Source organism: Rhea pennata, chromosome 1, assembly GCF_028389875.1.
Source record: "Rhea pennata isolate bPtePen1 chromosome 1, bPtePen1.pri, whole genome shotgun sequence".
NCBI classification, from domain to species: Eukaryota; Metazoa; Chordata; class Aves; order Rheiformes; family Rheidae; genus Rhea; species Rhea pennata.
Window position 1 is genome coordinate 183115254 of NC_084663.1, and position 22673 is coordinate 183137926.

The 22673-nt window shown below is 34.6% G+C and overlaps 1 protein-coding gene across 1 annotated transcript in view; it reads right to left on the bottom strand.

Annotated features, from left to right (window-relative positions):
- Positions 1 to 22673, bottom strand: part of VWA8 (von Willebrand factor A domain containing 8) — a 188140-nt gene that overhangs the window by 90245 nt on the left and 75222 nt on the right. The window contains exons 20-21 of the mRNA XM_062566964.1: positions 20893 to 20964; positions 10588 to 10664 (exon numbers count right to left, since the gene is read on the bottom strand). Of these exons, the coding sequence (XP_062422948.1) occupies positions 10588 to 10664; positions 20893 to 20964 (149 nt within the window). The remainder of the gene's footprint in view (positions 1 to 10587; positions 10665 to 20892; positions 20965 to 22673) is intronic.

Sequence of the window (22673 nt, forward strand, 5' to 3'; positions counted from 1 at the left end):
GTTAATCCTCTGCCTCTGCGCATCCTCCACTATGGAATACTAACTTGTGCTTAGTACCACCTGCAGCTCACATAAACCCATAGGATGATTTCAATCTTTAAAGATGACAGAATTGACTATGTCTTTGAGGGAAATCAACACTGAAGAAGCTGGCAGTTTATATACTATGAAAGTTGCATAAATCAGGGAAGAGTGGAGAAGGAATGGAAAAGAAAGAAAATTGACATCCTAAACCTGGCTTCTAACTTCTCATTTTGTTATTTGTGGTTATTTGTGGTATTATTTGCTGGGGTTAGTACAGATAAACTTAGTTTCCCTTTCAGAATCACAAGCTGTGTAATCAGATGTCATTAATTTCTGTTGTTCAGAAAAATAACATGAAATAAGCAGTTCAAAAAATAGCTATAATAATTTGCCTCCTTAGGCCTTTTTCTTAAATTTCCACTTTATAATGAACTATGTAAATGTAAAGACTAATTGAAAGAAAGAAGAATAAAAATATGCTAAATGTGAAATATTTCTGTACGATATTGGGTGCAGAGTTTTGCAAGTGTAAAATACATTTGGTATTCATAACACTTACCTGTAGAATTTCACTCCCACAGAAAATCAACTGAAAGGTTTACTCACATTTACTTATTAACATCTTAACTAAGTTCTAACAAGGGCATATCAATATAAACGAATATCAAAACCCCATAACTTCATTAGATTTGGCACCCAAGACGAAAATACTGCTAACACAAAGAAGCAAGACTGTGGGAATGTAGAAACAGGTGAGAAAAATGGCTTGGTAAATTCTCCTCCAGCTTAACTGAACAGATTTTTTCTCCAGGTTGTAAAAGAAAAATATGAAGAGCTCAGCAATATCTTTCTTGAGAACATATTTTTATTTTTTTCAGGCAGATCTTCCCCACAAAGGGGGAAAAAAAAATCTGGTACCAAAATCCAGCAACTCTTTTTCTGACAGTATCATTTAATTCATAGCAGCACTTTCGTGACTGCTTTTGATGTTTTCTTTTTTATTAGCTCATATCACCGTCTGTTCTGCCCATGCAGATTTACTTTTTGCTGCTGGTGTATCGCTTACCTCAAAGTCAGTTCCGAAGTTTACAAACTTACTGAACACATACCAGTTATTGACAGTTACTACATCTTTCACAGCAATGCCTTATTTCCTGGGAAAAACTATAAAATATGTCAGGAGACATTTCTATCAACCACAGAAAACGGGTTTTCAAGGCTTTTTGGAAGAGCTGAATAGCTCTATTGACAGACCTTGAAACACAGCAGGATGGGAGTGATAGATGGAAAGACAGGAAATCACCATACATTCAGGATATCTGTTAGGAGAAACAGAAGTTGAACCTAGCCAAAAAGAAAAATTAGGGACCAAAGGAGAACAATGTTCCTCTTTTCCAAAAATATGCATTATTAGTTTATCTTGAGGACTGCCTTGCTTAAAAATGCTTCTACAGAGAGGTCCAAGTATGAAATTCTTCATAAAATTGTTCATGTTGTTTATGTGACATGGCTGCAAACATATATTATATGTGCTGACACCTGCCCCCTTCCCCCCAACAAACACTGAAATATAAATGCCAAAACAGGATTTGAACCATTATATACTTTATTAATTGTCATTAAATTTAAGGAATGAAAATATATTGTACTGCTGTATTTTAAAACATGAGTCAACAGCAGGCTTAAGCCCAAATATAAGATACCCTATTAGCACCTCAGTTAACATGACAAACATCTATATTCACTGATAATGCTCCATCATGACGAATGCTAGAGAATACTATCCAGGCTTCTGTATGCACTTACATTGAGGCTGAAAGGGGAGGAGAATATCTCTTGAAGGTAACCTGAACTTTCAGGGTTGGTACACACGGTAACAAGCTTGGATAGACTAGGTTCAGGTTTGGCCATCCTCTTTTCCAAATGGAACTTCAGGCTGGTTGAAAGGAAATACCAGAGTACCAGAATATAGGTTCTAATGCTTTTGGTACTTCATTTCTGTGATATACATGTACCTTCTTGGCTATATTTCTATCTGACATGAGTATAGCCATCTGGCGTGACCTCATTCTAAGAGTATTTGGAAAAACAGTTATTAGGTCAAGAGCCATTTGAAGTTGTTTATTGGTTTAGCTAATCCACTCAGGTATTATCTGATGAATAGTGGGATAACTTACCTTAAAGAAAAAATCTCCATGGCTTTGACATTTACAACTGAATTTCTTATACCTCTTTGGCTGACCTACTGTCTAGCCATTGCATTGCATGATCTGACCACTATGCTCAGGAAGTTCTGAAATACCTGTAAAGCCAACCAGCTGCCTCATTTCTCTGTTAAAATGATATTGTAAAGCCTTTTTGACTTTCTCTGCATACACTAATAATTACACCCCTAAATTTTTTCTGCTAGAGCATTGCAACTACTCAGCAGGACATATATTTGTTTAAAATCTAAAGAATTATTTGGAGTATAAAAGTACTTATTACTGGTATGACTGAGGGTAGAACAAAGGCTGAAAGGAATTACATGTTTAACTCAAGTTATATCTTAAATCAAGTTACACAACTACTTATTAGTGATCCATCTTTTAAAACAAGATGTAACCTTTTTACATAATTTCTTATAACATAATGAAATTCATTCACCCTGATTGTCAACTCCATAAATGAAGAGACACAACTTCCTGCAGCTCCCCTTATTATGTATAGGAACACAATTCACTGAGTAAACAGCTAGAAACTGTTCCTTCAGCTTCAGAGGAAAAATACATTCCAACCTAAGTTACTTCCCTGTAACAGCCACACAGCAGGAAAATTCAGGCTGAATTCAACTTTTACAGAAAGGATAAATGAGGTAGCACTCTAACACCTGGAATCTGACAACTTCAGAGCTAGTCAGACAGCTTATGAAAACTAACATTGAAAACACAAATCACAGACTTGCATGAGCTTTTGTAAGCCTTGCATCGCAATACTTAAGTGATTGAAAATGTGCTAAGAAAGGGAGAAAAAGAACAGCAAAAATAAAAAAGACAAAAAAAAAAAAAAAAAAAAAAAAACGTTAGCCAGCACATTCAGTGCTTCAGAACATAGATCTGCACAACAAAAGCCTGTCTTGCTATGTTTATTTCCTAACTTGAACTGCATGAACAATAAACCATGTGTTATACGGCTTTTAACAACATCAGAAGACATAGACATAGACATAGCATCCATGCCTCAAAATCAGGAAAAACAATTAGTTTTTTTTGTGGCTGTCAACATATAGCTATGTATACCCTTATCATTGGATTCAGTGGATTCCTCTAATAGAACAGTGCAGCTTAAGAGTATTTTTTTCTGCAAGTCTGCACAGAGATTGCTGTTCACTTTTAAAACAGACCTGCAGAGCTATATCAGCATTTAAGCTGTCTTAAATAATCATATATTCTTTTAAGAAAAGATGACAAACATAATTCTGAGAACAGGTACACCACAATTCTACAGTATTAAATCTTCATCTATGTTACTTAAGTTAATCTTTCTGAAACAACTTTCTAAATTAGAATTTAAAAAAAATCTGAAGTCAATAAAGCTGAAAGGTAGTTGTAAATGTTCTCAATAGGGGAAACAGGTAATTAGATTTTAGACCGATTATGAAAAAAGAGGAAAAGAGCATTCAAAGAGTAATGCATAGTTTGTAGAGATTATTGCTTGTAGGGACACTGTAAGCTCGTTTTCCCACCCCAAATCTCTCCATTAATTTAATTGTTAAAGATTACAATATAATTACATATATTTTAAAAAGGATAACATATGTAAACTCAGTTAATTTGAGGAAGAAAAGATCAGATTACTGTAATTTATTTAGAACTAGAAAAGGTACAATACAGAATGTAATAGGTTTTTAAAATAAAGCCTGTACCACACTTTCAAATCATCACTCACTCAAACAAATACAGTAACTCTAACAGGAAGTTAAATTCTTATCTAAATTCTTTAAAGGAAACATAGCAATAGAAAGATCAGTATAAAGTACTGAAATATCTTCCAAAATAACAGTAACATTCTAAGATAAATAGAATTTCTATATCAGTTAGTATTCTGTTGACAGTGTAAATATCAAATTCATAGCTAGGCCAAATGGCTTTAGATAGTTATATGTTCATGTCTAGAAAGGGGGAAGGAAAGTTTCTTAAAGTTGCAAGAAAGGATATCACACAGAGAACTAAGACTTTTATGGTAATTAAAGGGCACAAACTTTGAGGCAAGCACTATACTTGCTAATTGATTTATTTAAAAGAAAAAGAAGAAACTGCCTGTATGCTCTATTTCCATGAAAAGGCACCAAAGCATATTCATAAGCAACTTCAACTTTTTAGACATCACAGAGAATAACTTTCCAAAAATCAACAAAAATCCCTCCCACCGTAAAGACTTGTAAGGCACCGTTCTCTTACTGAACAACAAGATGTTTCCATTTCCCCAAAGAGTATTTTGGGGAATACTTTCTCTTGACACTCACAAACACACACATACACATGAAAGAGACTAATTGGCTCATGACTTTTGCAGATTTCCTGAGGCTCTAAGTAGCCCCAAATCCATTCACAAACCCGTATTATCGATGCAGATTACACCACAGCCTGCTCATCAAAAGCCTCTGTTTCTGCAACTGCAACGCTCTTGCACAACTAGGTAACTGCAGATCTACCTGCTGTATCAGAGTTGAGGTTGACCTTGCTTATCACAATTTCAGTAGCTACATCTTGTAGTAGCTCAAGGGAGATCCAGTTTTCTCATTACCTGAGTGTAACCAAGTCCCTGTAAGGATGACATGAATTGTTACTTTTTCTTTCCGAAAGTTTGTAATTTTGTAGAGGAAGGTCCGTGATGGACGCTCTGCAGAGACGGAGCAGGTGGGCTGCAATTTGTGTACTTCCTATGGCTGATCTATTGCTGAAACAGCATGAAGCAAGGAAACATTTAAATTTTCCCTTAACAACCATGAATTATTTACACTCGTATCATAACATGAAAGAAACGTTCTAGAAGTTTTCAAAGGTAATCTCCTTGCATAAAGGATCATTTCTTGATCTGAAAACAATGAAAAGTGTGAAGGTGCCTCTTTTTTCCCTTACCTTTAACTACTGCTCCATTCTGACATGTTTATGTGCTAGCTAACGATAGCACAAACAGGCTTCTCACAAGGAATCACTAATCAGTTAGATTATTTAATTTTATGAAAATAAGAGAAAAACAATCTTTATCTTAAAAAAGGATTTTTTCCACTGAACAATTTTGATTTTGCCAGACACGTTATTGCAACTTATCTAGAATAAGAGCTAGCTGGGGTCATCCAAATGCTACCTCTCGGAAATTATTAGTAAATCAAGGCGCACCAAACTTTACGAACAAAGTACTGACACACACACACGCAAACCACGCAAATGTGCTGCTTGGAATACAGACTTTCTTTGCACATTTGATTTTTCTTAAAGAGGCTACTTCTTAAAGAGGGAGGCTTTGGTTGCTATCACAACAATCAGAAGCACAACTCATGACGGTTGATAATTATTTCAGGGAGTTCCTGTCACCAGTTGCTCTTTTTGAATACATGACTTAAAGCCTACCCAGCCTCAGCAGAATGGAGGTGGCAGTTTTCATGGCTGTGCAACACCAGCTCTTGAGTTCATACTATCTGGCTCTTCACAATATTTTTCTAGTTCTCTTTAGCTGCCTAAGATTTCAGATGAGAATAAATTACATGTAAATCTTGTACTCTTTTTTCCTTTTTCTAAGCTTATGTATTAAAGACCAGAAATATATTTTAATGAAAGCCAAGATGAGACATCATATGACCCCCAAAACTTGCTGTATATATTAATCCAGTGCCTTTAGTGCATAAAACCTAGCACATAAATCTAGCACATAAACCAGTGTCTTTAGCACATAAAACCATTTGTATTAGCAGAAGCTACTATAAGATGTAGGTCACTGAATTTTACACCCTCCTAGTCAGAACTTAAGCTGCTTAGAAAACTAGAATTTCTATTACAAGTCCCTTCACCATCCAATACAAACAAACAAAAAAATCTTGAGCCATAAACCAAGCCTGCATTGGAAACAGAAGGATAAATGTTGTAGTGCAATCTACACAAAAGTAGTAACTGCAAGGAGGAAAAATCATTGTAACTGAAATTTAAAAAGCAGATTGACAGTAAAACTGAATTCCAAACAGATGCAAAACTAAATGCTTAAATAAGAGATATAGAATGCTTGTACTCCAGCAAAACTATTCTTTGTGTCTAATAAGCCACTGATCATAAGAGAAGTAAAATTAACCTTTTCTCTTTGATCACATCAAAGGAGCCAACAGTCTAAAGTCCACGATACTTTCTTAAGATGTTTTTGTTCAGAGCAGCTGGAAGCTTACATTTTTACATTTATCTATTACTCTCATCAGTGCTCAGATTTTAGTCTAATGCAGTACATGCTCTTGCTTCAGTCTTCTAAAAATCTTCAACATTTTTTTCTTCCCTCTGTTAAATCTTGCTGTTTAAAGAAACCTAGACTTCAGATTTTTGTGAAGAACCACCCTTGATTTCTTTCTATATTGATCACATTAGAAAGGGCAAAATAACAACAGGAAGGGTCAAAATGATGAGGCTTTCCAGGGTTCACACAGTTATGAATATGCACAAATAACTGACTGTTTATTTGGGGGATACCAAAGTTTCTAAAAAAACTCTAAATTTTCTAAGAAATCCAGCCTGTCTTCAAATTCTATATAGACACCTTATGGGCTCCAAATGTACAGGGCTCATAAATTTTCACCTTTCTAGCAGCATCATGAAAGCACAGGAAGCAAGGTGAAAACAGCAAAAACTTAGAAAGTTTAACATTAGACAAGGTAACACTGATGCACGTTCTACAACTTGTAGCCAGTGTCTTGGGCAAACAACAGCTAGACAATCATCCTGGTGAGGTACATGAATTTCAGGATTTCTCTGCTGGAACTTATTCTCGTAGGAAAGGGCGGATTGGGAATCCTTGGCAGAGGAAAGTTTCTTCCTTGCACACGGGGAAGGAAGATGCTCCATAAGTGAGCAGAGTCCTGAAGAGAAGCCAAGTAGAGCCTACCCCAAATTAATTACAGAATCTGAATCATATAACCCCGCGTTTAACACAGCTAGTTGTGTGTATGTGATAACTGAGAGTTAGTATACAGCACCTTTTTCCAGCGCTCACTCTTTTCCAGGTCCTGATCTATTCCAAATAGTAAGAAATAAATAAGAAGGAGCCAACACTCTGAATAATTTATAAGGAAATATTTTTCTTAAAATCTTATTAAATCTAATCATGGCTGTCTTTCAGTTAGGAAGTTCAGTTTACGGCCCAGAAATAGTTCACAAAATTTAACAATTGCACCCAAGAATATAAAACCTCTCAGTGAAGTACTGTAAGAAAGCCTAAGAAGTATTTATAACATCCATAAGTAATCTAATTCTTAAGGTCAGGCTGACCCTTCCATGTGAATCAGTGGTAGAGTAAGTAAATACAGATGTCAGAAAGGATGTTTAAGGAAAGAAACTTCTCCTAATTCTGTTTTCTATCTCCCTGCATCATCTTCAAGTACAAGACATAAAACATGTGATTTTAAAATCACTCCTAGTATCAGCTCACTGCCTCTAATAAGGAAAATATTCTCTGACATTTCAGAAATGCTTCAATTTCTTTGAATATGCACACTATTAGATCAGTAGAACTTGTACTATTTCACCAAGAAAATAAAAAAATCAAACAAATCATATTTAATAGTATTTTTAGTTCTTTTATGTTCCTGTTTTTTTGGGAAAGGAGGTAAGGTAGTCTTTCATGATCTATGTCTAAATCAATTATGCTTCATAACACAATGTAATATACTATATCACAATGTAATTCCCCCCTATTTGCCTCAAAAATTATTGAAAATAAGAATTTCCCAAAATTTCTTCATGACTTTTGGCACTTGTCTCATTAGAAATCATTTTTTTTTTAATGGAGGTTAGATTCATAAATCCTTTAGAATACTTCTGAAACTGTATTTAGACTGAACTTGAATTTTCATTTTTGCCTATTATGTATTCACTTCTTTTATTTATTACATTATACTACATTGTAGTAAAAATGTTGGTTATACTAGTTTTAAAGCTCTTCTCATAGTTTTCTCCACTTCAGCAGTTTCTTTTCTGACCATGTCTTAATTATAGTCACTACCAAGGACATTTCATAGGTAAGTACATATTTCTCTATTTCATGACATAACAGCTACTATTCAGCTGCAACACCCATCCATTACTGATTATCTATTTTTATTATAAATATATGCAAAAAATTTGTTTTATAATTAATTACATGAAGTGACAGTTGATATTGGCCATTTCAAGAACTGATGATGTCTGTCATCACCAGCCATTTTCCTACAGAATTGATACCTCACTACACACTCAGAGCCTCAAGATATTCAGCTGTCATTTCCAGAGACTAGCTGGAGTGGAACTAGAGAGTCTTCAATCCAAATTCTAAGGAATATCAAGGTACAAGTTGTCAGACACATTTCTGAAAGGGCCAAGAATGTTTACCTTCATCTGACACTGAGTCACCTCTGCATTTCTCACAAAAAAAGCAATAATACTGTTAATTTCCCTTACAAGGTAGTTAACTAAAAGACAAGTGAAAACACTTATCTGCTCTATATTTACAATTTATATTTATAATATACATCATCACCATTAATGATTACAAAGTCAGAAATATTTCCAGATAGTACATTTAACGATACTGATGCTAGCTAGTTACCAATCTGAGCAATCACCTAGGGCTATAGAAGATGAAGTGCATATTTGAGCACATTTTCTAATAAAATACTTGTGAACCAACAGGCTTCTGATTGCATTGATTTTTCCCCACAAAATATTTAGTAGCAAACAGAATTTTTGTAAACTTTCTCTTATTTTGCTCTGGATCCAATAGTATTCACTAATAACACAGAAATCCTTGTTTAACAGTCCAATAAATTTTACCATGGTATTATAAAAACTAGGTTCTTTACAAGGTAATTCAAAATGCCACCTGTGAAATAGAAATTTCTCATTTTTCTACATTCAAAAATTATTTTTGTGGACTTGCACAGCACTGTTCATCATCTTTCATTTCAGTCTATCTAGAATCCTGTAACCATAAACAGTCCTAAAGTTTGTCTTGAATGGGAAAAGAAGACTTTTTTTTAATGTGTGAACTAGCATGTTGTAACTATATTCTACAGCCCAATCGTCAACCCAAACTGTATATTTATACATCTTTCTACCGAGTTATCTGAATTTATCTTGAAGTACTGTTCTGCTTAACTACACCTCACTGGAGAACAATTCTTCAAAAAAGACACACACTGTGAGTGATAGGACTACTGGAATATCTTGTGGAATAAATAAGATTTGCAAAAGTGATAGTGAGTTTTACCCAGAAGGGATGGATGGCTGCTCCAAGTAGAGAAGATGGCAGGAAAGCTAAGGCAAAGTTGAAAGTAGCAAGTCACAAAAGTAGTGTTTAAGAAAGAAGTGATGGAAGTTTAGGAGGAGAAGTACATAGAGAAAATGGCAATAGAAAAATGAAGAAATAGAGCTATCCAAGTATCATGAATCCATGGGAAGACATTTCAAGACAAAAAGTTGAGGGGAAAAGTGTTAAAGAGACTGTGTTTTTAAAGGGCAAAATATCAGAAGACATACATTTTTATTAATGCTATTTAAGAAACTCTTCATGCAGAAAGAGGCAGTGTGGTAGAAGCAGGCAACTGAAGAGAGATGGGTAAAGATTAGGATGAAGTTGAAAAAGGGTACAGTTCAATTCAAACTGATTCTTCTTCTAGACATACTAAGTCTTTATTCCAATTTGCTGATCCACAATTTAGGCCATAAGAAGCAGGCACATAATTTGATATTAAAGCATTACTCATCATTACCTCTTGTTTTTTTTCAGATTTTGAATTGTTTTAAATTAGTTTCCTGTCTTAAAGTACCTGGTTTTTTTTCTTAACTTGTATATGAAAAAATAATTTTTTAATCTGGTAATCCAAACATGTTTATGGATGGGAAGGAAATAAATGTGCTTAGTAGAAGTGCCAAAGGAAAAAAAAAAACTTTACTATCTAGAACATTTCTTCTCTAATGAATGACACATTCAAGCAAGCACCTTATAACTTTTTCCTCGTGTAATTCCTCATGATTGGGAAAATCTTACCAAAAATCTCAGCCAAAGTCTCTTCGTGACAAAGGCTTGACAGCAGCATGTGCAGAGTTCTACTTCCTACTATGTTAAACAATGTGACCTCCTTAACGTTCTTGTGCTCCCTCCTCTATATTGTCTCTGCCCATATAAACTTCCATAAAGGATACATCTCTAGGATCTGTTTGTGTGCCACCTACCACAATAGGGTCTGATTCCAAACAATAAGAACAAATTTAACTTCAGAAACATGAGTTTTAAAAACAATGGAAAATCAGATTACAAACAACAAAGGATGGAAATGTAACATGCTCTTACCTGTGCAACTGTAAATACTCTCTGGGTCTATTTAAGAGCTGAAGGAATCTGTCAACAATCTTGTTTTTCCCAACGCCCTGCAATAAATATATATATATAAATGTATAATGCACACCTTTAAGTCGTTTCAATCCACATCAAAGAACGATGAACAAAATCTGATAACAAACATATATATAATCGTGTGTGTGTGTGTCTATAATTTTATATATATATATAATATATATACATATATATGTATGTTACAAAAGTATATAATTGTAAAACACGTCTTTATCTTTCTAGGAATGAACAGAAATAGGATCATGTCTCTAGAGGTACATCATTCACACCTATGCAGCCTTTTAATTACTCTCAGTTTCTCCAGCCCTTTCACTTCACAAAGCTATTGTAAGGCCATGAATGCTAGCAAGTTGGCTTAAGAGTAAATATATATAAAGGTAAATCTCCGTAGCCCTATGTAAAATCTATAGTAGTAGCTACACGGAGTTAGACCATTACTTTGGTCATATTTGCTAATCTCATTTAAATTACTTTACTAACAAACCAAACAAAAACAAAGAAACCAGAATTGGGCTAAGAATTGAACTGATCCATTACTCCTCTTGTAGACATACATTAGCAGTGCAGAACAATGACAGTGGGTTTATAGAGTGAATCACTTGTTGCTAACACTGTGGTGCTGTCTACACAAGCGTTTCAGAGTTTTTACTTCAGACCAGTCTAGTCTGATCCCTTAGAATGCATTAGCAGCTGGAAGGCATCAGGTGTGTTGCTGGAAAACATCTTCCACTTTAGTCTCGCCCTAAAGGATCCAGGTCATATGTCCCTTGATTACTGCATGATATGCACCAAGCTGCGGTAAGGAGATGTACTTCCCAAGCGCATTCCTGATCAGGCCTGAAATTGTAATGCACACATGACACAGAACTGTCACAGATGACAGTTCAGATGCAGAAAAATCTTACCTCCCCCGTAAAGAAGTGGCTGCAGGTTTTGGGAAATCAGAACAAAAGTAAGACTGTCAAAGTTGGGGGTGGGAGGGAGGAAGAGTGGGAACAAAGCTTAGTTGTAACCAAGCCAGCTGGAAGCAGTTTGACAAGATACTGTCACTCCACTGAGATTCAGATTCTGACTGCATGAATCCATCTAGTCCATACTAGTGTAAAATACAGCAGATAAATATAACCCACAGATAGATTAAATAGATTAGCAGGTCTCAAGTTGCTTTAATCTAATCTGTTTCACTTGGCATTAAAACAGAATAGGAGCATTCAGACTGCAAGTTATGACTTTGACGACTGTAAATTCCAGTAGAAAGATAGCCTACAGCTGCAGCACTGCAAACTGTTTAAACTTCTCAAAATGGGATCACAATCTCTCATCTGACTACATTTATGAGACTGGAAATTAAACACATGTGTAGTATTTGAAATCATGGAAGGAAAGATCTCACTAGGAGAGTAGAGGAAAAAAAATACAGCAGTGATGACAAAAATAGAAGCACACAGATCCTACTGTGGACTCAATCTGAAGTCAGGAAAGCTGTAACTCAGGCTGGCGTTCTCGCATATGCCTTCTCGTGAGCCTTTCTCCATCTGATTCTTCAGAAGAATCTACAGCTTCATATGTGGTTGTAGTAAGAAGTTATACTTCAAAAATATCACCATTCATTTCCAAAAACTATCAAACTATCCTGGAAAAAGAACTCTCCAGTGCTTTGAAATAAAGGATGATGTTTTGCTAACAAATTCTCTAGAATCTCAAAGAATACATTCATTTGAGGAGAAACATTAAATTTCAGGAATTGTATCAGAAGCATCAAAAGTAAATAGAAAAAGGGTAGCAATCCTCTTACAGCGCATATGGACAGTTTTATTCTCATGTGTTTGTCACTGCTCGCAGTAAGATACTTAAAACTGTAAATGGGTCAATAAACTGGAATACTCCTTCTAACGTCAAGCACAAATACCAATGCTAAAAGCAGCTTCCTCCACATTTTCTAAGAGAGCTTCAGAGGACTGGGCAGATGTCTGCCAGCAGCGTTTTGTACCAGTCCTCAGTGGACTGCATATCCTTTTCTCTACAGAGTGGGACTCTGGCCAGCTGTGGCAAGAACAAAGCAGAAGAAATAGATCAACATATTGAATCAATGTAAAATATATTAAATATCAAGCCAAATGGTTACTGTAATTAGAAAAAAAGGACTTTGGCTTTCATGTACATTAACAGAAAGAACATGTGGTTTGTCTGTATGTTTATAATACGTCCTAAAATTATGCATGAAAAGACTATTTCCCAACTACAAAATAACATAGCTAGATTTTTTTTCTTCCTCTCCCGTTCCAACAGAAAGATGACCACATAGCTGGCTTTGCTTATTTTTACCCATGCTGTTATCACCAAGGATATTAAGAGGAATATACCTCACTTCCGAAACAGCGCTCAGAGGACACGCAGGTGCGGTGGAGGAATGGAGCAAGCACTGTTACCAAAGTAACCCATAGAAGTCAAAGGGAGCTGTGTCATGACCATATCTCACCCTTTTCTAGTTTGTATTTCTGCATTGCAGCAGTTTCCTTCCTATTTCACTTTAAGTATACCGTGATTTCAGAATGTGATGCATTTTTAAAAGATGCATGCAATATTCAGAACCCACAAGGCATTTCTATCAGATTTAACTATCAGAAATATGTTAACATTGCCCAACTTCTAGACTGAATGGCTTCAGAGTGTACATTATGTGCCTTCACAGAGGTTGTGGTGTACCACATAAAACCCCTGGTTGACAACAGCAGTTGGAGCAAAGTTCAAGTCAAAGCTCTTTGATTCCATTCCTTCACATTCTTATTTCATGATGAGTTATCACTTTTTTCCATTTCAGTTACTGCAGGCACAATATAATTATTTTAGAAAGGAAGGAAAAAAAAAACACACACACACACACACAAAAGAGCACAGATGAGTTCTTTGAGAAGTACTCACTGACATGAGACCAGGGAAACTAGGTTTATTCCAAATACACCTGACCCCCATGGGATAAAGAATGTGTCTGGTAATCTTCTTCAGATAAGCAAGAACTGTGCAAAATGCTAACCCATTTTAGAGAACCTCTGAAATAGGCCAGTAGTGTCTTAGAAATAAGAACTGACAAAGATGGCAAAAAATTACCCTCCTTTTTCTTTAATCTGTATCCATCTTACAGCTAGTAAGCAACTATTTATACGGAAAGAATCAAAACTATATTTCATATGAACTCACTAAAATACTGAATTGAATTTGGATTAGATTCAGAATGTAATCTCATGTAATTTACATTAATGGCATCCTAAGGTAACATTTAGAGGACAAATCAGTTTGTCATTAACACTGTTATTTAGATATGTAATATTGCAGTTACTTGATTTTACAGAAATATAAACATATGGAAATTAGAGGGAAAATAACATCTGTGTTGGCATTTCAGCTAAAAGGAATAAAAAGATTTCTGAAAGCAAATATTAGACAATTCTTACTCTATCAGACATACAGGACAACTGAAATGGAAAAATAGGAAGTAAAAATCTGCAGTAATAAATAACAAAAATAAGATCATGCAACTAAAAGGCAAAACAATTCCTTATTTAAAAATTCTCCCTGACATCGTAAACACTTATTAGTAAAGATAAAATGACTTAATCTTCTAGCAGTAAGAATAACTGCAGCTTCAAACATTAAAAAGCGTTTTTACAAATCCCAGGAGGCACTTTGCAATTCAGGGTGCAGCTCTTACACTAGTGGGACAAATTTCTCCCCTGCACAACTCATTTGAAATCAAAAAGGTTATACAGGAAAAGAATTGGACCCAAGTTTTTGAAATTAATAGTTCGCCTCTTAGATAAAGAGCTACCATAAAAAAGCTAGTAAATTTTCTCTCTCTCTCTCTCCTTTTTTTTTTTTTTTTTTTGTTATGATTTGCAGGTCACACTGAAGCGGTTAAAGAGGTGACTACATTGTTCTCTTCAGCACTACCCTTCAACCAAGACACTGCAATCACAGCTTTTCCATTTAAATACACAGTCATCCTGCTTAGCTTAAATCACCTTCAACAGAGCATGTTTCATTAGAAGTTAATAAACACAGGTTTTTTAACTGGTGAAAAAGGCAGTTTTTCACTTTTTCTCTTAATCCTTTTAGATAGTTTTATTCTACAACTGATTTTGAATTGTTATTATGGAATGAAAAAATCTTGATTTTTTGCTAATTTTAATATATAGCATACAGAATCCTTGTCTCAGAGTTCTGTTTCTCACTTAATGGAAAGAATTATATTGTTGGACCTATTATCATAGAAACTTATGCTTGAACAATGAAAATCAAGAAAATAAAGTAAGACCCTTTTGCTAACATCTGGTTTCTGATCCTGCGCGTGGCACTCAACCATCTTCCATGCCCAAAGCATGTAGGTATCTGTCTACAAAATCATTTGCAAGGATGCATGCATTTGGTTTGGGCTGTGATTTTTTTTTACACCAGAGAATATAGTTCTGATTGAACAAAACGTTTCTCACTTCCTGCTTGAAACAAATGTGAATAATGCAATGTAATAACTGCAGAAGATATGTCAGCAGGAGACCCTAGACATTGCTGCCAGTGGATCACTGCAACAGACTCCACCACTGCTTTGATGTTAGTAACAAAAGAAAATAGTTGCTAAAAACTAGTATTGATCTAAGTCTTGCCCCAATTGTAATAAATATTTATCAGTCACAAATGTGCTGCACAAGAGTGTTCTGTGATTTAGGAACTAATTGTTCTATTAAGAATTTATCATCTGAGGCATGTAAAACCTATGGTAACACTTAAAAAAAAAATCCACCATAACAGCCCATAAACTCAATTCCCTGATAAAAGCCATGAATTGAATGGCTTGGATAAATCAGGTTTAGATAGACCTGTAGATTACACACCTTTTTCTGAATTTAAGTATCACATTCAATCCAGAATCCTATTACACAAAATACAATCTTTACATACAAAAGAGAAATGGAGCCTTATGGAAAGAGAGATATGAAAAATTAACAATAGAAAGAATTTATTGGGAAGAAACTTCCCAAAGAAGGCAACATACCACTGCTTTTTTGTTCTGCTTCTTTACCATAGCTTGCAAAGGCAGAAAGCTACTTAATTCAATTTCACAATTAGTTAAGAAGATTTCCTTAGAAGGAAAGATCTACTCAAACATGGCCTTTAAAATCTTTTCAAAAAAGACTCCAACATTTGCCTTACTAAATTCTTTAAGAATAAAATTAATTCCTAGTAGTAGGCCAAGAGTTCATGCAAACTGATCTCTAAGTTAAAGTGCCTCTGTACAGGCACTTTCCTCAATTAAAGAAAGGCAGCAGAAAGAAGGATGCAAAAACATTCTTCCATCAGAGAGATAAATTACTGTATGTATCAAAAGGCCACGATATATTTTTTTTTCAAGTTCTTCAAATATATTTGTGACAGTTACTTGCTGTGGGCCCACTTCAACAATTTCACTACTTGCTGCCATAGAATTTGTAATGGTCTACTTTCAAATTATTTACAATAATGTTTAGTACCTTTATAGAATTCTTTATTCTTCTGCTACTTCATATTTCTTTCTCATTTCCTTGCATTTATACATTCTCATTAGACTGCAAAGCATTCTAGAAAGGGCTTATTTTATAAGCTTGCAAAATGTCTTCCCTATTTAAGACCAACAGGGGAAAGAAGAAAGAAGGGAAACAATTTTTGGCAAAAAGTACAAAGGCAAAGGTAAAATTTGGACTTCCACAACATCAAATGAAAAACTGAAAAATTTAAATGCTGTCTGTACTCAACAGTAATTTAATAATCCCCAGCTTTGGGGATTTCTGATTATTCTTATTGATCATCACAATTGAATTTCTTGTTGAAAAGAGAACAGAAGCAATAGGAAACCTAGGAAAAGGCATGACACTCCAATGTCTATCATGCCTTAATAATAATTATTCAAGAGAGAAGATGTATTATTTGCTGTCATTTTTATAGCATTATTCCTTAGCAATTAATACAACCCATGGATCACATGCAGTTCTCAAGGCTTGGAAGAATTACTAGAGCTAATATAAACTGCAGCTGTCCTGCCACACAGAAATATTATCCTGCAATTGTGCTGTTTTAGCTGACTCTAGACATCATAGTAGAAGTGTATTTTATAGCTATTTATATAATATGTTCATATATTTGTATTTATATTAAAAATTATATATATTCTACATTACAGAGAATACAGTAACTCTAAAGGCCAAAATGAGCACAATTTGTTAGGAAACACTTTCTGTATGCTAACTGTGTCCTACAAGCAGACATGTTCTACCGCTGTGAAGAAACCTCTTTAATTACTAGATCGGCTATCTGAATAGCTCGCACTATAAACTATGATAAAAGACTAATGCCAAATAAAATAATTCAATTTTGTTTAACACAGGGCTAGGTGCTTTAGAACTTAGGGTTATAAAATAATTCTGAAGCAATAAGGCTGTGATTCGTAGTTAGCTATGAGCCTCCTCTCTCCAGAAAGTCATAAACCTCTTATAACTATTAATATGTTGCTTGGCCTCTTCAACGTCTGCTGATGTTTGCCAAGATTTCGCCTATGATCAATACAGGTGAAAAGATCCAACATCTCTTTTGACATGACTTCCAATGCAATAGTTTTTAAATGCTTCCTTAGGAAATGTTATATGTAAAATTTGGAGAAGCGAGAAAATAAAATGTGTTTCAGCCACCACTACTTTTAAAGTTTTTTTCCACATGAAAAATGTTAAATATTGGCATAATTTCTCTCCTATTTTCCAGAGACAGAAAATTCAAGGAGATCGAGTAATGGCCAATCCATGAATTATATAATCTCCATCAGGAAAATTTTCACAAAAATTAAGTCTAAAATTCTTCCTTGGTAATAAGAATAACCCAGTCTGGTTTGAGAGACTAAGGAATTACTGCATTGTAAGAGCTATACAGTCATGACTAAATAAATAGTCACTGTAAAGTCTGAATAAGTAACATTTACTAAATAGGATTCTTGCTGCTGTTTGCCTGTTGCTTGGAGAGTAATAAATAGCTGCTTTCTCAGCCAAGGAAAAGGCTGCTTTATATTTTCTTTGAGAAACTATAGATGGTCTCATTCATACACTCAGACTGGAAATTGGCTCATTCAGGAAGTAATATCTGAAGTCATATTTAAAGTGCTGCCATTTCCTTTAATTAGAAACTATTCTATAGCTGAGGACTCTTTTCTATCCATTGCCTTTCCTGAGAACCCAAAGAAACCTGTTTGCTTATACACGAAATAGAAGTATATTCCTGTTAGTGTCCAAAATAAATCAATAACCAGTGTAAACAAATATTTAGATGAAGCCATATTTTCACATAAATGCTGTGAAATTCTGGGCTGTGCAAACATCAAGTAATATACACAAATCAAGTGGGTTATAAAGTACTTCAGAAGCTGAACACTCCTAAAGATATCTATCGGTATCTAACACACATCTCTGCAATGCCTCCTTGGTTTCGTTAAGAAACTCAGCCTCTAATATCCATCAGGACTCTGATTTACTGAATTTCGAACATTAAATTTCAGAGTTCAGTTCTTGAAAACAATCTTGGTAAAAGGATTCCTGCCACTGAGATCTTAACTAGAAGACACACAGAGCAGATGATATTTACAGCTCGGAAATGAGAGAGGATGGACTTAGCCCAATAAGAATTACGTGTGTGCGCATGCCTGCGCGCACGTGTGTGCGCGTGTGTTACGAAAACGAGGGAAGAGAAGGAGGAAACCCACAAAACCAAATCAAGTCTATAAAAGAAAGACTACGTACAAAGACATGTACATTCACTCACAGTTGCAAAGAGATATTCACTAACATATATTCACAATTTTGATGGACCAAATTATGTTCTATGGTACATATCAACTATTTAAATATTTAGGAAATGACAAAGGCTTTCAAAGGCATGTTAGTCATATATTCTGAAAGACTAAGATTCAGAGTATCTAACTTGTTAGTTATTTACACTGAATTTCCATGATTCATTCATTCACCAACAAGAAATGCAATAGAAAGGAACTCAAACAGCATTTTGTATCTCCACCCAAACCCACCATTATTTCTTCTAAATACAAAAAACAGATACACACTGATATATGAATCAAGCAGACAACCATAAAACTCTAGTTAATTCTAATTACAGATTGTACTGTTAAAGCAACTGAAGAGCAAAGAACATTATTTTTTTAATCATATGTTTTACAAGAAGATATAAACTCAAATAGTTTCAATGGGAAAGTAACTTGAACAGGATTCAAAAAAATTACTTGAACAAGATTCATCAGGCACTAAGGAAATTGATTGTAATACATTTAAGGAACTAAATGTTTCTAAATTCTATTTCTAAAAGCTTACTGATCATCTCTGAGAAATCAAGGAGGGTGGGTGTGATCCTGTGAGACTGCAGAACGGCAAATGCAGTACTCAAACTTAAGAGGTAGTATTTTAAAAGTATAGCTACTTGACCTAAATTAGTTACACAGAAAAACAGCAGAACAAATTAATAAAAAATAAACCTCAAAGCATTTAGAAAGCATGCTAGTAATAAAAAACAAACCCCAAAACCGTAAGTATTACTAATTTGCCAAGTACAAATCACAGGAAACCAACAGATTTTCCATTTTACTGGTGGAACTGAGATGATGTCTAGAATCAAAGCAATGCATGCTCCTATACTTTGACTCAGTTAAATCTTTTAACATTGTTCCCAATGAGAGTTTCATAAGCTTTTAATAATCTAATTTTTGCCACATTTTCCAAAGATGAGCACATCATGGCTGGAAAAATATGCTAAACCTCTCAAACTGTACTCATGCAGTCTTCAAAATTTTGTCAACAACCTGGGGCAATATATAGCATGTGTCAGGGGCCTGAGTGCACCAGGCTCTGCAACGCCTTCCCTCCCACCTAGGGTCTTGCGGTCTGCATGCAAGGTCAGTTCCAACACCACACAGCTTTGGAGCAAGCTGCGAGCAGCCTGGCTGGAGCCCTGTGGCTCAAGAGCTTGTGCCTGGCCCTGTGCCTCACTCATCTCAACCCTGACCCACTGACTTGACTGTGAATGCTATACTAGCAGAAGGTAAAAAGATATAGGAGGAAAACATTCAAATTTAAGGAATTCTGATAAACTAAAGAGATGTCCTAAAATTAATATGGATCTATCAACACAAATTCAATAAACAGGAAGACAGTGGAACAAATAATTAAATAATCAATTTACAATTACTCAGGGTGGGGTGGCTACAAGCACCCTAAGGTAACGAGAAGGTAGTAAGAAAGAAGGATGTTGATAAGCTGATAAGAAAAGGCAGTAAGAAACAAGTACCTTGGACTTGATGTGAAGAAACCACATCAGAAGAATCCAATTTCCTTTTTTAATAGTTCAAGTCAAATGTAAAAAAATCAAAGTAATAGTCTTCCCAGAACAGTTTAGTTTTAGCTAAGTTTCAGCTCTGTTCATTTTAAGATGTTAAATTAAAGACAAGTTGGAGCAGTAAGCTCAGACTTAGAGAACAACACAGTTTCATCATAGAGCGAGTTCTATTATTACTAAGGTAACAAATTAATAGGACTGGTTATTTAGGGCTATCCATCACCGGAGATTTTAAAGAAGAGGTTGGATACATGCCCACCAAAGACAGTCATAGTTATTGACCATATATTTCAATTGTAATGATGTAAATAGAGGAATCTGAAATCTTAAAAGGCTTGTTACTGAGAATTTTGATTGCATAATAACAAATAGAAATTATCTGCCTTTCTTGTTAAGTAAGTTTTTATGTGGGCTGTGAACATCAAACATACTAGTGTCTATGAAGAGAAAAAAGGTTCTGGATTATTGGCAAAATTAACTAGGCCAAAGAAAAATGTTTATGAACTCTGAATTTGATAAAACATGTTTTTTGTTTTGCTTCAGAAGAGTAATTATATCTTTCAAATAATGTTGCACATAATTATCAGCATTTTGTCTTTTTATTTACATAGCAATGTAAAAAGACATTTAAAGGGATTTATGTTTTCCAGATATATATCCATAAAATCCTTGGACATTAGTAGACAAAAAAAAAAGAAAAAGAAAAAAAAAGAAACAGAAGTGGGTCAAATACCTCAGTGGTACAAATGGATTCAATTGCAAAAGACACAGAGATTTTATTTCATTAAACAATGAACTTGTTCCATGTATTGTAAGAAACATTTAACTCACCTGATTGCCAACTAAAAGAAGATGTTCTCCAAGCAGGAAGTCTTTCAGCATATCTTCCATTACCATCATGTGCTAGAGAAAGAAAACCCACAACTTTCACTCCTGTGTTTATACTCTCCAGTTTATACGTTCAGTAATGGAAGTAGTATGCAGGAATTTTACTTTCAGGACTTTTGGCTGAAGTATTTTAAACATTATACTTATAGCTATATATTTTACAGAAAGAGTCTCTCAGCCAATAATAGCAATCGATGCAGTGACTAAAACAAATGAAACAAAAACACTGACTCATGTATTTCATCTGCTCCAATTATTTTGGGTGTCTGATGTCCCTAGATATATTTAATTCTCAGTAATGATGAATAATGCATTTCCTTTTAGCCTAGCTGGATGTCTGTCACCCAGTATTTAAGAACCATCACTCTTATGTGTGTGATTATTTTCCAGCAACTGTACTGTGAAGAAGCAAAGTTCTAAAATACCAGTCTGATTAATCTTCAGCTATTTTGGAGAGCTGCAAATCTTACAGCTACAAAAACACGCGTTATCATCTCCAGCATAGTTTACTACAATTATTATTACACATGGTATGATAATTGTCTAGAGATTGTATGAAAGTTTCTGGACTCACAACATTAGGCACTAAATAAGCAGGCAGCAAGAGACAGTAACATAATTTAATTATGCAAAACAAAGGAGAAAAGCAATATTGCAATGCAGGAGACAGAAAAAAAGAGATGGGAAGATTTGACAACCTTCTCAATGGCAAGGAAAAAAAAATGAGAAATGAGGTTTTGTCAGGCCTCAAGTCTCTTTTTGGTCCCTGTAATATTATTGTCATTCCATTCTCTGGTTAGGATATAGAGTTACATTTAAACTAAACAGAGACTAATGAAGTAAGTAGCAATTAGCATTGCTGGGTAAACACAACTAATACTCCTGGAACACATAACTACATATTTCTGCATATGGATTTGAAGTTGTTTTTAAGCTACGAAGGACTTCCAGGCTGACTATTTGAGAAACTGTCCCTTTTCATCTCACAGATGTACAGCTAGGCCCATCTTTTAACTAAGCTTTTGGGAGGGAAGGGGAAAGTTAAGAGAAATCATTATGAGAATTATAATGTGGTATTACTGGCTGCTTATGTTCTCTTCTGTGAAATAGTGGGGGGCAAGGAGCCTAAAATATAATTTAGGGTGCTTTTATACATACATGCACACGCACATGTGTGTGTGTGTTTTAAATCATTAAGAAACAAAACAGGTGGAAAGAGCTTACAATCTGATTTTTACTTAAACTTTGAATACATATTTGAAATTTTAAGTTAAGAAACTTGTTGAAAAATAGTTCCTTTTGGCTTTACTAATTACTTCGTGGGCGATATATTGTTTACTACAAACATCTCATTTTTTATTTTATTCAGAACTATGTTACAATTTAACAAAGCAGGGAGTGCAACATTTATAGCAACAACTAAAACAACAAAGAATAAGACAGACAATTTTCATGTATCATATTAAAAAAAGGCAGTAAAAAGGTAGAAAAAAGGTGGAATTCTACAGAAGCCAGAGGGAATAGAAGGGAGCTGATGTGAATATAAAAATTATATATTTTTTAATTAAAGGTTAAATGAATTGTATAGTTTAATGACAAATACATCTTCCTATTCTGATTAAACTTTATTTTCAAGGAAAATAAGGATAGTAAAATGTAAGCCCAAGTTCATAATACTTCTTATAATTTCTAAATTAGAACCCCTAATTGAAGTCAAAAGTACT